Here is a 12,280-nt window from a genome sequence, read left to right on the forward strand (position 1 = left end):
AGAGGCACAGGATGGGCAAAATAAATGTTGTTTTATGGGCAGCTAATCATGTGCATTAGCAGCAGGATAAAGTTTTTATGGAAGGCACCTGTATTTTCTTAAGTTTAGCAAATACATACATATCCTAGCCGAATATGTTTGAAAAAAAAGATAAAATCAGTAACTGAGTTAAAGGTTTGGGTTTCGTTCTTTTAATTGCCGATTTAATGCAATTGCCTGTGACCATTGTAACTACATGGATAGCTACAGTCAGCAGGAAATACACTCTCCGTGAACACAGCAAGAAGGAACTCAATGAAACTGGCTTCATGCAGTGTTTCAAGAGCACCATCTTGTGGCTTTCCCTTTCCAGAACATATTTCATTTTTTAAAATCCCAATACTACAGCATAATTTACTCAAAAGGGTTGTCAGCCATTGGCTTTAGGAGTAAGGGCTTTGGAAGGTGGGGAGGGAATCCTTATCATACTCTTAATCTAGATTCCTTTTTTTGAACTCTGAGAGTCAGGAAGAACTTCATATTTTTACCACTAAATATTCTGAGCTTTTTTTTGTTTCTTTGGTTCTTTAAACTGAACTTTTGAGAGTGATAACTGCCAGAACTTTGAGTTTTAAACTTTTTTTTGGCAAATGAAACATTCAACATGGTAAAAATGCCACTTCTTCACGATGGAGCCGTTGGCTAGTGACAGCATATCTGACACATGCTGCAGTTTTGCCATGCTTTAGAAATCAGCCTCTGAGGTGAACAGCTTGGCTGTGTGCTGTGCTAACACACCATCAGTTGCACAGTTGAAGTAAGGAGGGTTTTTTTTCTGGTTTGGTTCTTCCATGTCCCACAGTCCTCAAAGCACAAAGGTTGCTGCTGGAGGCTAAATTGCACTGATAAGTGCATACAAACTTGGCCTTGTTTTCACAAGTGATTATATCATGAGATTAATCATCATTATCTCACACTTCTCTCCAGCTTTTCTGGTTGCTGTCATGTGACAGCTAAGATTACCTTTAATGCTTTGCAGGAAGATGTAAGCATCTCAAGCAGCTTCTTGGGTTTTTCAGGACAGCATATAAGGGCAAGAGTGAAGAGCTGCAAAAGGCAGATATACAATGTCAATTTCAGAAAGTCCTAAATGACTGCATCCCAGCTAGGGCCAGGATGAAGTTAAGGAATATTTTGGCTCCGTAGTTGTTCAGGCCAGGGGGAACAGCTGCTATCCACAGCAATTTACAGAGCAAAGAAGCATCCCACCCTTCCTCACCATACAGAGCCATGCCTAAAGATAAGGAACTGGGAGAAATCTGCACTCTTGCACCAGCCAGATGGGACTCTGACAGCCTGCAGGTATTTATCACCCTCTGTAGATCTGAAAGGCGTATATAATGTGGGCAAGAAGCTTATCATTTTCCTGCAATGTCACTGGGACTGCCAAATGCTGAGTCAAAGCAGTTTTGACAACACAGATGTTGGGGACGACTCATCTCCATATGGCAAGTGCTATGCTCTTGCCCTAGGTACGATTCTCGCACTGACTACATATCAAAGACAGGTTCAAGATAGGCTCAGCACAGACATTAACAACAATCTGCACCTACCACTTTGTTCCCACCTTTGGCACATAAATCACTCTCCTCAGCACTGGTTGGGGCACCTGCTAGCACTAGCAACCAACACCCTCACTTTCTATAATGAGCTGCTTACTCGCTCAGCAGGAGATGCCAGCATGCCTGGGTGGGGACTGATTGTCCACTCTGTTTTTCAATGCACACCATTCACTGAAGCTATTTATGAGGAGACCAACAATCATGTGGCTTTCAGTAAGATGCATAGTTTTTATACAGGTCCATTGTTCAGCACTGTTGGGCAAGACTGCCATAAATGAAGAAATAGCTGTGTGGCCACCAGAGACCCCCATGTTTTTTAGAAATTTTGCATAAGAAAATTGCAAGCATTGGTTACAAGTCAAGGTCCTTAAGGCTGTTGAAGGCTTGAATCTTGAATGTCTATTCCAATTATTAACACTAAAGCTGGTAGACAAGGGTCTGAGGATCAAGATAAGACAAATGGTTGGGCAAGGAGAAATAGCCACAATGGTTGGCAGCAGACCCATTACAGTTCGGCCAAAGCTTCCTTAGAAGTCAAGTAATCTGACCTTTCCAACAAGGTTTTGGGTAGAAGGTAGTTATCTCTTATCGCTCAGAAGTTAATGGAAAAACATGTTTCTTCATATTGTACATATCCAGTTGTGACCACTGAAGCCATGTAGTCTAATTCTTCCCCTTATCTGAAGGTAATGAGGAATTTTCCTCAAAATTCTGTATGAGCAGATAAATTTCTACAGGAAACAACAAAAAGGCAGCTGTTCTTCACTCTCTGTATACAGTTGTTAGGCTTACTATAGAGTGGAGAGTTCCCCTTAGTAATCTCAAAACCTGAAAAGGTAAACCTGTTAAGTTTTTGACATCCACATTCACTCCAAAACAGGCACACAATTTTTAATTCAATATGTATCATACTCTGCAACACCAGCCTAATTCTCAAAATCAATGCACAAAAGGGCAGTTCTGTCCAGCTCACGTTAAGATATCTGTGCTCTTCAGGATGCAGAAAGTTCAGCAGATGAAAATTTTAAAACAAACTTTGCTTATAATGTTTCTTATCTGTGCTCAGCCTACAGACTACTAACAGACTCACTGTGGTCGCACACGTGTCAAAGCCCTTGATCACTGCTTTTTCCTCCCTTTTTTCCCCCCTCCCTCCTGTTCTGCTTTTTGATCTCTTCAACTTTAAATTTTTTAAAAGGAGTGCATTATAATCAGTTCTGTTCTCTCTTCTTTCCATGTCTCTCAAACAATACTGGAGACACCAACATCCACTAGTTGAGGACTGTTATTTCCTATACAAACACCATTCTTCTGACCTGCAGGACTGGTAAAGGCAGTATGGTCTAATTACCAGAAAAAGGTATAATAGGATAGAAGGCCTCTGCCTTTCATTTTCAGATCTTGATCATATCTGTAAGTAGATTTAAATAGGTTTATGGAATGAAAGTTGTTGATATAACTCAGCTGACCTCTTAAGTCTCAGGTTTAGGTTAGGAGATCAAGTTTGCCACATAAAAACAGAATGCTAGAGGTCCTGCTCAACTGTTTCTACCACTGCCATCACAAATGGAAAATTAACAAGTGCAGGAAAAGTTGCCATGCAGTACGTAACAGCTGTCCCAGTCCAAAGAGCAGGACCTACAATGCTGCCTTCCCAGACTGTTATCTACTTATTGATAGGAAAAACACACCCAAACCCCAGATATCTCCAGAAAATCATCAGTCCTTTTCTTGAGTGCTTGCCTTTCTTTGCTGTGGAATCACAAAGACTTTACTGACAGTGAGCTATTTCTACAACAGTAGCATAAATTCAGCCAATAGAAAATTTTCCATTGAATGCTTTGGTTTGGAAACTGCCAGTAATTACTGCTAAGAGCCTTTAGGTAAGCTGCAAGAACACAGCACAAAAATGGATTCAATAAGTTTTACACAAAACCAGGAGATTTGCTCTTTGTTAAATTAACATTAAGAAGCACTTACTAGAAAACTTGAGAAATGAGCATGAAAAGTAACCTTAAGATAAGAAATAGGAAGTCCAGATTTGCCAACCAAGTTGTTGAGAACAGTAATTTATTTTCACATTTACAAGACAAACATGAATAATATTTAAAGTAGCATTTACAAATATATACAAATATTTAAAAATTGTCTTACTATTTAGAAAACTGGCAAAGTATTTTTTAGCAGTATAGCCAAGATACAGTACTTTTTTTTTAAGTTGTAAAGGGTGTCACCTCAGTTCAAGGAAAACCTGTACTTTCTGAATGAAGAAAGAACAACCATTTAAGATTCACCGTAAGGTAAACAATCACAGGAAATGGTATTATGAACTTTCACATTTTAAAATTAAGGTAAACCCTTGAAGAAACTAATAAAATCTAGACTCACTCATAATTTTATGTTAAAAGGTACTTCACTCACCTGACTTGACATCGCACTATAAATGCTTTTAAAATACTTTTTAACAAGAGTAAACATTTAAATAAAACACAGTTTACACTTTCTGCTTCGGGTATTCAGGGACTGATAGGGTTACACGTGGCAGGCTGCTTGCCAAAACTTTGTCTTGTTCAATATTATTGTAGGGTGCTTTGAGGACTGGAACACAATAGATAAACTGTCAGGACAACATTTAAAATGGTATTAGACTCCATATCCGGAATTTCCTTTTAAATTTATAGATCAGTAAGACTTTTTAAAATGTGTATGTTTGATGATTCCTAGGAATTTCAATACAACCGAATAGTAAAACGGAATAATAAAATTAACCTTTTTAAAAATATAGAATAGCAGAAAGCATTTTCTTGTTTGATTTTCTTTGTGGATAATTTCATATCCTAAAAAAAACTTCTATGGGACATCTGACAATTTGTAGGGGGATGGATGGATCACAATCGCCGTAGATTCTGTTTGCTTTTCTTAGTCCCAGGAAGCGGCCCTAGCTTAGAGTTGGGTTTCACTGGTTTGCCACTCATACAGTCACTGGAGCTGTGGTAGCTGCACATGCACTTTGTGCAAAAGTCAAAGCCACAATTTTCACGATTGCACGTCGCTCTTTGTAGATAGGAGTCATACTTTGCAGGCGAGCCACAGCGAAGGCAGACTTTAAGGCTTTCAGTGTTTTTCAAGGTCTTGGCAGCCTGTTGGAAAAAGCATATTGTGAGTGCAGGGTAAATACACACCCCAAACATTCCCTGATGTTATCTAATTGCCACAAAACATATTACAACTTCTACTCCAGAGATATGAATTACAAACTTAGCCTAATTCTGGTTGTATCAAATTCTGATGGAGATTGAACAGGAATAATCAGTCTATAACTGCAGGTACTTTGGACTGGAACAGAGGTATCCAGTTTAAAATTCTTTACATTTTAAATTTAAAGGACAGGCAGACTAAATGCAAAGCAGTAAGAAAAACAGCCCTCCTGAACCCTCCAAATCTCATCCAAGGACAGAGATTTATTTGATTTTAATTAAAAAAGAAAATAAATCAGAATTCCATTTAGATCATTAACATTTTTGAAAAGTGAACAGTGTCCAAAAATCTCAGCTGTGGGGCATTTGGCTTGAGGCACCAAATGGAAGCAATTCCTACTTCTGTCCAATGGATTGATTTTTGACACAAAACCAGATCCACGATTCAAAATCATTCAGCATTAGAAAACTATAGGCCTGTATAACACCTTATATCACTCAGTTGTTAAACGCAAAATGTTTTTATTATCTAAATGCGTGTGTATATGTATAGGTTTATCAGGGAAAGAATTTTAGACTGCTACTTCAGTATACAATTGAACTTTCAGATTCCTAAAGCTACAAAGTGCTATATAGTAGTATTACAGCAGCTCGATCATACTTTCAAGTGCAATCATATCTTCTTATTGCACCAATTGGCAGAATAAGAATTTTGAGTATAAAACCTTTTTCTGGTTAGGAAAATCTGTTGCTTATTAACAAGCAATGACTTTCAGTGAACATTATTAAAAGTCTTACAAGATATTCGCAATGTAGAACTGCACTGATCTGTGGGGAAAAAAAGCTTAAGAAAAATAACAAGGTGAAGGGAAACTTAGGCTGTTGGCAGTTGTTAACTCCAAATGTTCGTGACACACTACAAATATGTAGCTAAAGCCATTTTAATGTCAGATAATTAGTTGGAAAAAAGCATAGAATGAACAAGAGAAATAGTTGTTTAGTTTTTAAAAAATAAGAACTGCTTAGTCTTTGATCTTTTTAAAATTGCCCTTCAATGTTGAAGCAAAATTGACAGTTTTTGTGGAATTGCTTATCTGGAAAACATGTGATTCATTATAAGCCCATGGAAACTAAGAAGAAATGACTGAACTTTTTCATGTTTGATCCAAGCCAAAATATAAGCCAAAAAACCCCAATCACTAAGCCACTTTGAGGGTACTTAGACACCCAGAGGAAAAAAAAAAGTAAAATATTTAGAATATCCCAGTGTGTCAATATTCTCCACTTAGTTCCTGACATTGTTTTAAAATAGGCTCAATAAGCAAATTTCTGGCAGCCATACTAGTAAGAGTTACAAGCATTTCAGATTGGAGATACTAATTTCAGAAATACAGCTTACAAGCTGATCATGTGCCAGACAACATGTGAGAAATTAAAGATGAATGGAAATCACCAGTTACCTCAGAAAACTCCATGAGTCTGCTGTGATTCTTAGGTGCTTTGGATCTGGTGCCTTTTTTATTCAAGCTCTTTGGTGGGGTTGCTTTCTGAATGGAAGTTAAAGCTGCTCGGTAGAGAACATACTCCCTTGTTGCAGCATGCTCTGGTGCCTTAGTGCCATTCTAATGAAAAGAAAAACAAAAATACAATTTGAGAAGAGACTTACCTAATACTCACTTTTTGTTTAATGGCAGTCAACAACTTATTATTGATCCTTCCTCCTGGCTAGAAGGTTTCCAATAATAAAGCGTCTTGCCAAGTAGCATGCTAAAAATGCTACGTTAGCTTTTGCAGTCACTGCTGTTATAAATGCAGAGAACAGACCCCTAGTTCATACCACCAAAACCAACCATCTTCTATTACATAAGGCAACGTGCTTTCATATTAACACCTCATAATTATTTAGGCAGAGCACGTAACCTAGTCACTGCAATGTTTTAAAGCACAAAGCAATGTTTCTAATTCTTCACAGTGAAGAGGGGTGCTTGGAGTTTTCTTTCTGAGAAGTAAAATCTTCCCAACGATTTTCTAAGTTTGCAGTTCAGGTTAAAAAAACCCCATACAATCGCAGGGAGGAAAAAAATTTATGGGATGAATGTTCAGTGGTGTCCAACTGTTTCACCCCAACGGGCTACCACTGTAATATACTACATAAAATTCAAACTAGTTGACTACCTTATTCTGTGGCAGATCCTAAGCCTTGTTTCATTGTGTCTCTATCTCTCAAGAAAGATAAATACCCCTAGTGTTTTAGCCTTGGTAACGTGCAAGGCTAGTGTGGTTGGATCTTTTTTTTATTTCATAGGAGAAATGAGCATTAGGAACAGCTTACAGTGCAAAAAGCTTTTCAGTTTTCTGTAGCCAACACATTGCACTTGAGAGACAGTTGCTAGAAAGTATAAACAGAGAAGCTGGTTCGCACAGTCAGCTGAGTGGTTTCTCTCAGTCTCTGTCCCTTCTGGATCAGTGGGGACACTGAAGTAAGCAAGCCTCTGCTAAGAGCCTCAAGGGCTTGCCCAGGGGCAGTGCTGGAACTGACCCTCTCCTTCCTGCCTTCCTCTGTCTGCCAGGACATGCAAAAGCTCTTAAGAACATCTCCATCTCTCCTTCGGTAACATCCTCCGACAGCCTTCCCTGGGCTCCAAAGACAGCGAAGTGACTAGCAATACTTGAGACTGGGCATCCTAAAAGGACAAACTCAGACACTCCAGTGACAATGTCTTCAGTCTAAGAAACGCTTCTGTGATCCTTAAGGCTGGAAGGAGTCCTGACATGGCAGAAAGACTGCTGGTTTAGGTTTGAAATATCTAACAAGTGCAGAAACTTACAGAAAGGTTTTTCACAGCTTTACTATACATCTGGAAAATCCATTTATCTTCTTGCAGAATCTTCTGCCATGTTGTGCTGACTTTGGCAAAACTGCAATGACAATACAAACATATCAGTTACCTCCTAGGAAAGGGAAAAAACTTATTTAATAGTGGGAATAATTATGTAATCTCTTTCTTTCATGTTGAAGATGGGGTATGTTCATTGTTGTAGTCTTTAATTTGCTTTCTAGGGAAGACATTCTCTCTATATATCCCATGGCTTACATTGACAGTCCATGTTTTAATGTATTAATACATAATACTAACCATTGAGTAAATGTCACAAGCCCCATATCTAAAACATTCTTAAGCCATCTGATTAGGTTGTTTGCTTTCCCAATGAAATACAGTAAGATCAATATACTTACTTTATCAAATCCATCTCACCAAGATGCCTTAAAATGTTTGCTAATATATGCCTCAGGTCCTTTTGGAAGAGTTCAGCAAGAATGTCTATTCTATCTAATCCCATTTTCTTGCCAATTAGGTTAGAAAGTTCAACCGTTCCCCTAAAAACAATTTTGTCTACTGCAGCCCAAGACTTGAGATTTCTTTTACCACTTTTTTTCAAAGTTGAGCAAATCATTTCTTCGTAATGGATTACTGGCAACAGAGTCTTCTTTGAAAACTGTGCTTGGTTTTGGTTCTTCATGAGATAATGCTTTGGTGTGCCACAGAGATTCCCAGCTAAAGGTATACTATCCTCATGTTCTATTGCATCAGCATATTGATTACTTAACATAGAGGAATAACCACTGTCCTCATTAAATTTACTGTTTTCCAGTGCCTCCATTTCATAGATACCTTCATCAAGTCTCTGGGTTACTTGTTTGTTTTCTTTGTTATGTACAGGTCTTCCTTCATCTTCAAGATCTAGACATCTGGTGGCTGCATGGTATGAGTCACTAAGGGGTATTTTCTCATGATCTTCAGCACAGCTTTTACAAAAACCTTCCTCATAAATCAAGGGGCAGGATTCTCCCAGTTTTGTTTTCTCCACAGCAGATTTCAATGGTGCAAACTCAGTGTGAAGAGACATACAACCAAAATCACGTTTCATTTTGAAAGAGTGGTTGCGGTTTGATTTCATTATTTCGTTTGTATCCTGCAAGAAATAACAAGGACAGTATTACAACACAGCATAAACTGCATCACAAATTCTTTTTCTTATAACGAACTGATCACACCTTCCTTCTGCATTATGAATTTTAAGCTTTATCTAACTCACCCTCTAGTGTCTAGAACACAGACAACTAGCGCAACTATGGATTTGAACAGCCACACATTAAATCTATGCAAGAGATTTTCAAAATTACAGCTTTATGCAGCATATAACTGAGGCGAGAAAACTGAGTAATTTACTTTGCCACCATTCCACCAGTATAGATTACTTTTAGACACACCAATGCCTCCAATCCCTACCCTAAATGCAGCGACACACAGAGGACATTTGCAGTCCCTGCAAGGGACACCAGTGGCAGAAGGTCCGTGAGTGACAGCAGGCCCATGCAGCGGTATAACCAGGCCAGAGCAGCCTGAAATTTGCACCCAAGGCCAGAGGCAATGCTGCTCGGGCAGCCAGGCATCTGGCATTTTTAAAGGGGAGGAAGCTGGGGGGCACAGGAAAAGCTTGAGTGTTCACATGCATATGCAAATTACAGTGGAAAGCAGCGACCCCTAAACAATGGTCAAAGTGAAATAAAGTTTACTTACAAGCATGATTTTAAGAGAGTGGGAGATCGATAGGTATTATAGGGAGATTGAGCTTTCCTTCCCCTGCTTCTTTCCCCTCCCCCCAAAAGTGTGGTGCTATCTGTATTAACAATTGCAGGGGGATGGGTGAGGGCTGAAGGAAGCCATCTCCGTCGTGTTAAATCGAAGGGGAAAATTATTTTCAGCATGCTTTGCAATCCGCAGGAAAAATAAAATACCAGCTCGAAAGGGGGAGCTTAAGAGATTAAAGCACTTCCAGCAGTTTTGGAAAAAAAAAACTGAGAAAAACTAGTTTCATGAACGTTTCGGACAAAAAGTCCTTTCTTCGTACCTATGTTTGCTGGAAGAAAAGAGCAAAAAGGCTTATGGCTTTGTACAGTGTGAGCTGGGGGAGAGATACAAGCCCTCGCTAACCTCCTCCTCCCCTTTCCCCCTCGCTTGCGCGCCGCGAGAGAGGAGTTTTTGGGCTGAAACCCTGCAAAACTGGGAAATGTCCCCCCGCCCCACCGCCGCCGCGTTTCGGGGCGCCAGGGCCGGCCCCGACCCCCCCCGGCAGAGCGGGCTGAGCCGCGGGCCCCCGCGGCGCTGTCAGGCAGCTCCCGCCCAGCGCCCAAGATGGCCCGGGTCGGCGGCAGGTAGCCCGCCTGCCGGCCCGGCCCTGCCCCGCCGCCCCGGGAACCGCACCCGGCACCTTCTCGGGGGGTCTCCCTTTCCCCCGCGCGGGAGGATTCCCCCTAAAATGGTGGCGGAGGGGCGGGCAGGAGCGCGCCGGGGGATGCCCCCCTCCGGCAGCATGGCCCGGCGGGCGGGAGACAGCGCGGCGCGGCGCCTCCCCCCTCGCCACTGCCCGCCGGCGGGAGCTGCGCTGCGCTCCCCACCCCGTCCCATCCCGGACCCCGGCCCGGGACCGGCCCCGGTCGTGCGCGGCGGGCAGTGCGGCGATCGGTGGCGGGACCGGGGCGCTCCGCGGCCGCCCATACGCCGCCGCCCCGTCCCGTCCCGCCGGCGGGATAGCTGCGGGGCGAGGCCGGGGAGGGCGACGGGTCCGGGCGGCCGCCGGGGATCCCCATCCCCGGTCCGCCCGCCGCCCCTCGCGCCGCCGCCAGCGACCCCAGTCCCGCCGGCACGTAGGCCGGCCGCCCCCACCGTCCCAGCCACGGAGCCCTCACCGCGGAGCGCCGCTGCCCCGAACCCTCTACCGCGGAGCCCCGCAGCCCTAAGCCGCCCCGCCGGCCCCGCGCAGAGCCCCGGCCGCGGAGCCCCGCCACCCGCCCGGCCTCACCTGCAGGGCTGCGCCGCGGCGGGCAGTGAGTGCGCGGCCGCTCTCGCCGGGCACTTTTAAAAACTTTGAATTTGGTATCCAAAACCGCGCCGGCCAATCAAACGCCGCCGGCGAGGGCGGCGCAGCCAATGGGAGGCGGGCAGAAGGCGGGGGCCAATCCGGAGCGCCGAGGGCGGAGCCGTACCGGCTCGTATTTTCCCTCCTCGGCCGGCAAGGAGGGAGGCGAGTGGTGCGGTGGTGGCGCGCGCGCGCGCGCTCCGCAATGGGCGGGGGCGGAGCGCGGGAGACAGGCCCGCCCGCCCCCTCTTCCCCTCCCCCGCCCCCCGAAGGGTCTCGCGTCGCTCTCCTAAGGGAACAACCGACCCCCGCGCCGCGGGGGTGACACACGCCCCGGCGCTGCCCGGCCACTTCTGCCTTGGCTTTTACAAACGGACGCGCCTGGCGTCCGCCCGTCCTCCCCGCGCCCCGCAGCGCGCGCTCACGGCGCGCAAAGCTCCTCCGCCGGGGACGGGGCTGTTCAGCCCGGCGGCGGATCGTACATCTGGCCTCCTCCCCGCTGGAGAGTGGCACTGATTTTAACGCGTGATCAAGGTGAGCAGTAGCTGGCAGAGTGAGGAGGAGCGCTGCTGGGAGCTGAGCAGCGCGGACACCGCTGCAGGGAACCCGCCGCTGCTGAAAATAGTCTTCTCACCCCTCAGGGAGGTTGCGTTTGCAGGGAGACGGCAGCCCTTGCGTTAAACCGAACACGGAGCAAGAAAGGGACTTCAAGTCTTTACGCAGTAAAGCTTGCCATGACAGGCCAAGGAGGTACCACTCAAGATAGTGACATCCACCTTGTATGACCCTGCCAGATGCCAGTTCTGGGATACCTGTGCCAGCCTCCTGCCAGAACCACGTGGTATCTGGCCCTCTTTGCGCTGACCAGAGGCCGGCCACTTGCAGGGCAATGACACAGCAAGTGCCCGTTCAGGGAACGGGGAGGCTGTGAGCCAGGCAGGATCCAGCCAGGCAGGCCACCGGCCAGAACATCAGGGAAGGTCTAGAGTGACAAAGACCTGAACGCTTACGTAAGTTTCATGCAGTAGTCCAGTGCTTAGACCTGGCTGATGGCCCTTTCTTTGTTTGGAGGAATATGGAGCTGAAGTTAGAAGGAATCGCAAGCTCCATCCACCACTTGGTATAAGATAGCCCGGCTTTAAGTGAAGTCAAGATGACTGTCCCAAGTGCTCTATAGTCTTCCATTTACAGTACTGATCTGGTAGGAATAAAGACTTCAGTCCTAGTTTCTGCTCCAATCAATAGCTAATTATTTTACACACAAATTGCATCAATATTTATTTTTACTTCCTTACATGCCAGTTGGGAGTTGTAAATCTGGAGTAAATCTAGACCTAGGTCGCACACTTACCAATAGGAAATACGTATGCCTCACCTTATGCACACAGGCACTCCTACATTTGAAGTTAATGTATGTGCCTTTAATTAAAAGATCTGGAACTCTATCATTGTTACCCAGCAGTATTTTCTAGAAGACAAAGCTGATAAACGTATTAAGTGATTCTATGCGGTTTTTTGACATGCATTGGTTCAAACCGCAGCTCAAATGTAAAAGAATAT

At 44.2% G+C, this 12,280-nt stretch overlaps 1 protein-coding gene across 1 annotated transcript; it reads right to left on the reverse strand.

The window, feature by feature from the left end:
- Window positions 1-3,648: 3,648 nt before the first annotated feature.
- On the reverse strand, window positions 3,649-9,404 carry FBXO5 (F-box protein 5). Its single transcript, XM_009505931.2, has 5 exons — window positions 9,382-9,404; window positions 8,037-8,773; window positions 7,627-7,717; window positions 6,259-6,420; window positions 3,649-4,741 (listed from the first exon to the last, which is right to left on the reverse strand). Exons 1-5 carry the CDS (start codon window positions 9,385-9,387, stop codon window positions 4,490-4,492), a joined length of 1,248 nt encoding a protein of 415 aa, XP_009504226.2. The 5' UTR covers window positions 9,388-9,404; the 3' UTR covers window positions 3,649-4,489.
- Between the last annotated feature and the right edge of the window lie 2,876 nt (window positions 9,405-12,280).

This window comes from Phalacrocorax carbo, chromosome 3, assembly GCF_963921805.1.
Source record: "Phalacrocorax carbo chromosome 3, bPhaCar2.1, whole genome shotgun sequence".
NCBI lineage: Eukaryota > Metazoa > Chordata > Aves > Suliformes > Phalacrocoracidae > Phalacrocorax > Phalacrocorax carbo.

Bases quoted from the DNA above. Each gene is read 5' to 3' on its own strand.
- FBXO5 (XM_009505931.2), bottom strand. The intron at 7,718-8,036 runs GTAAGTATATTG...TTGTCATTGCAG, and splicing joins GGTGAGATGGATTTGATAAA to TTTTGCCAAAGTCAGCACAA. The intron at 6,421-7,626 runs GTAAGTTTCTGC...TCTTTTCATTAG, and splicing joins AAGCTGTGAAAAACCTTTCT to AATGGCACTAAGGCACCAGA.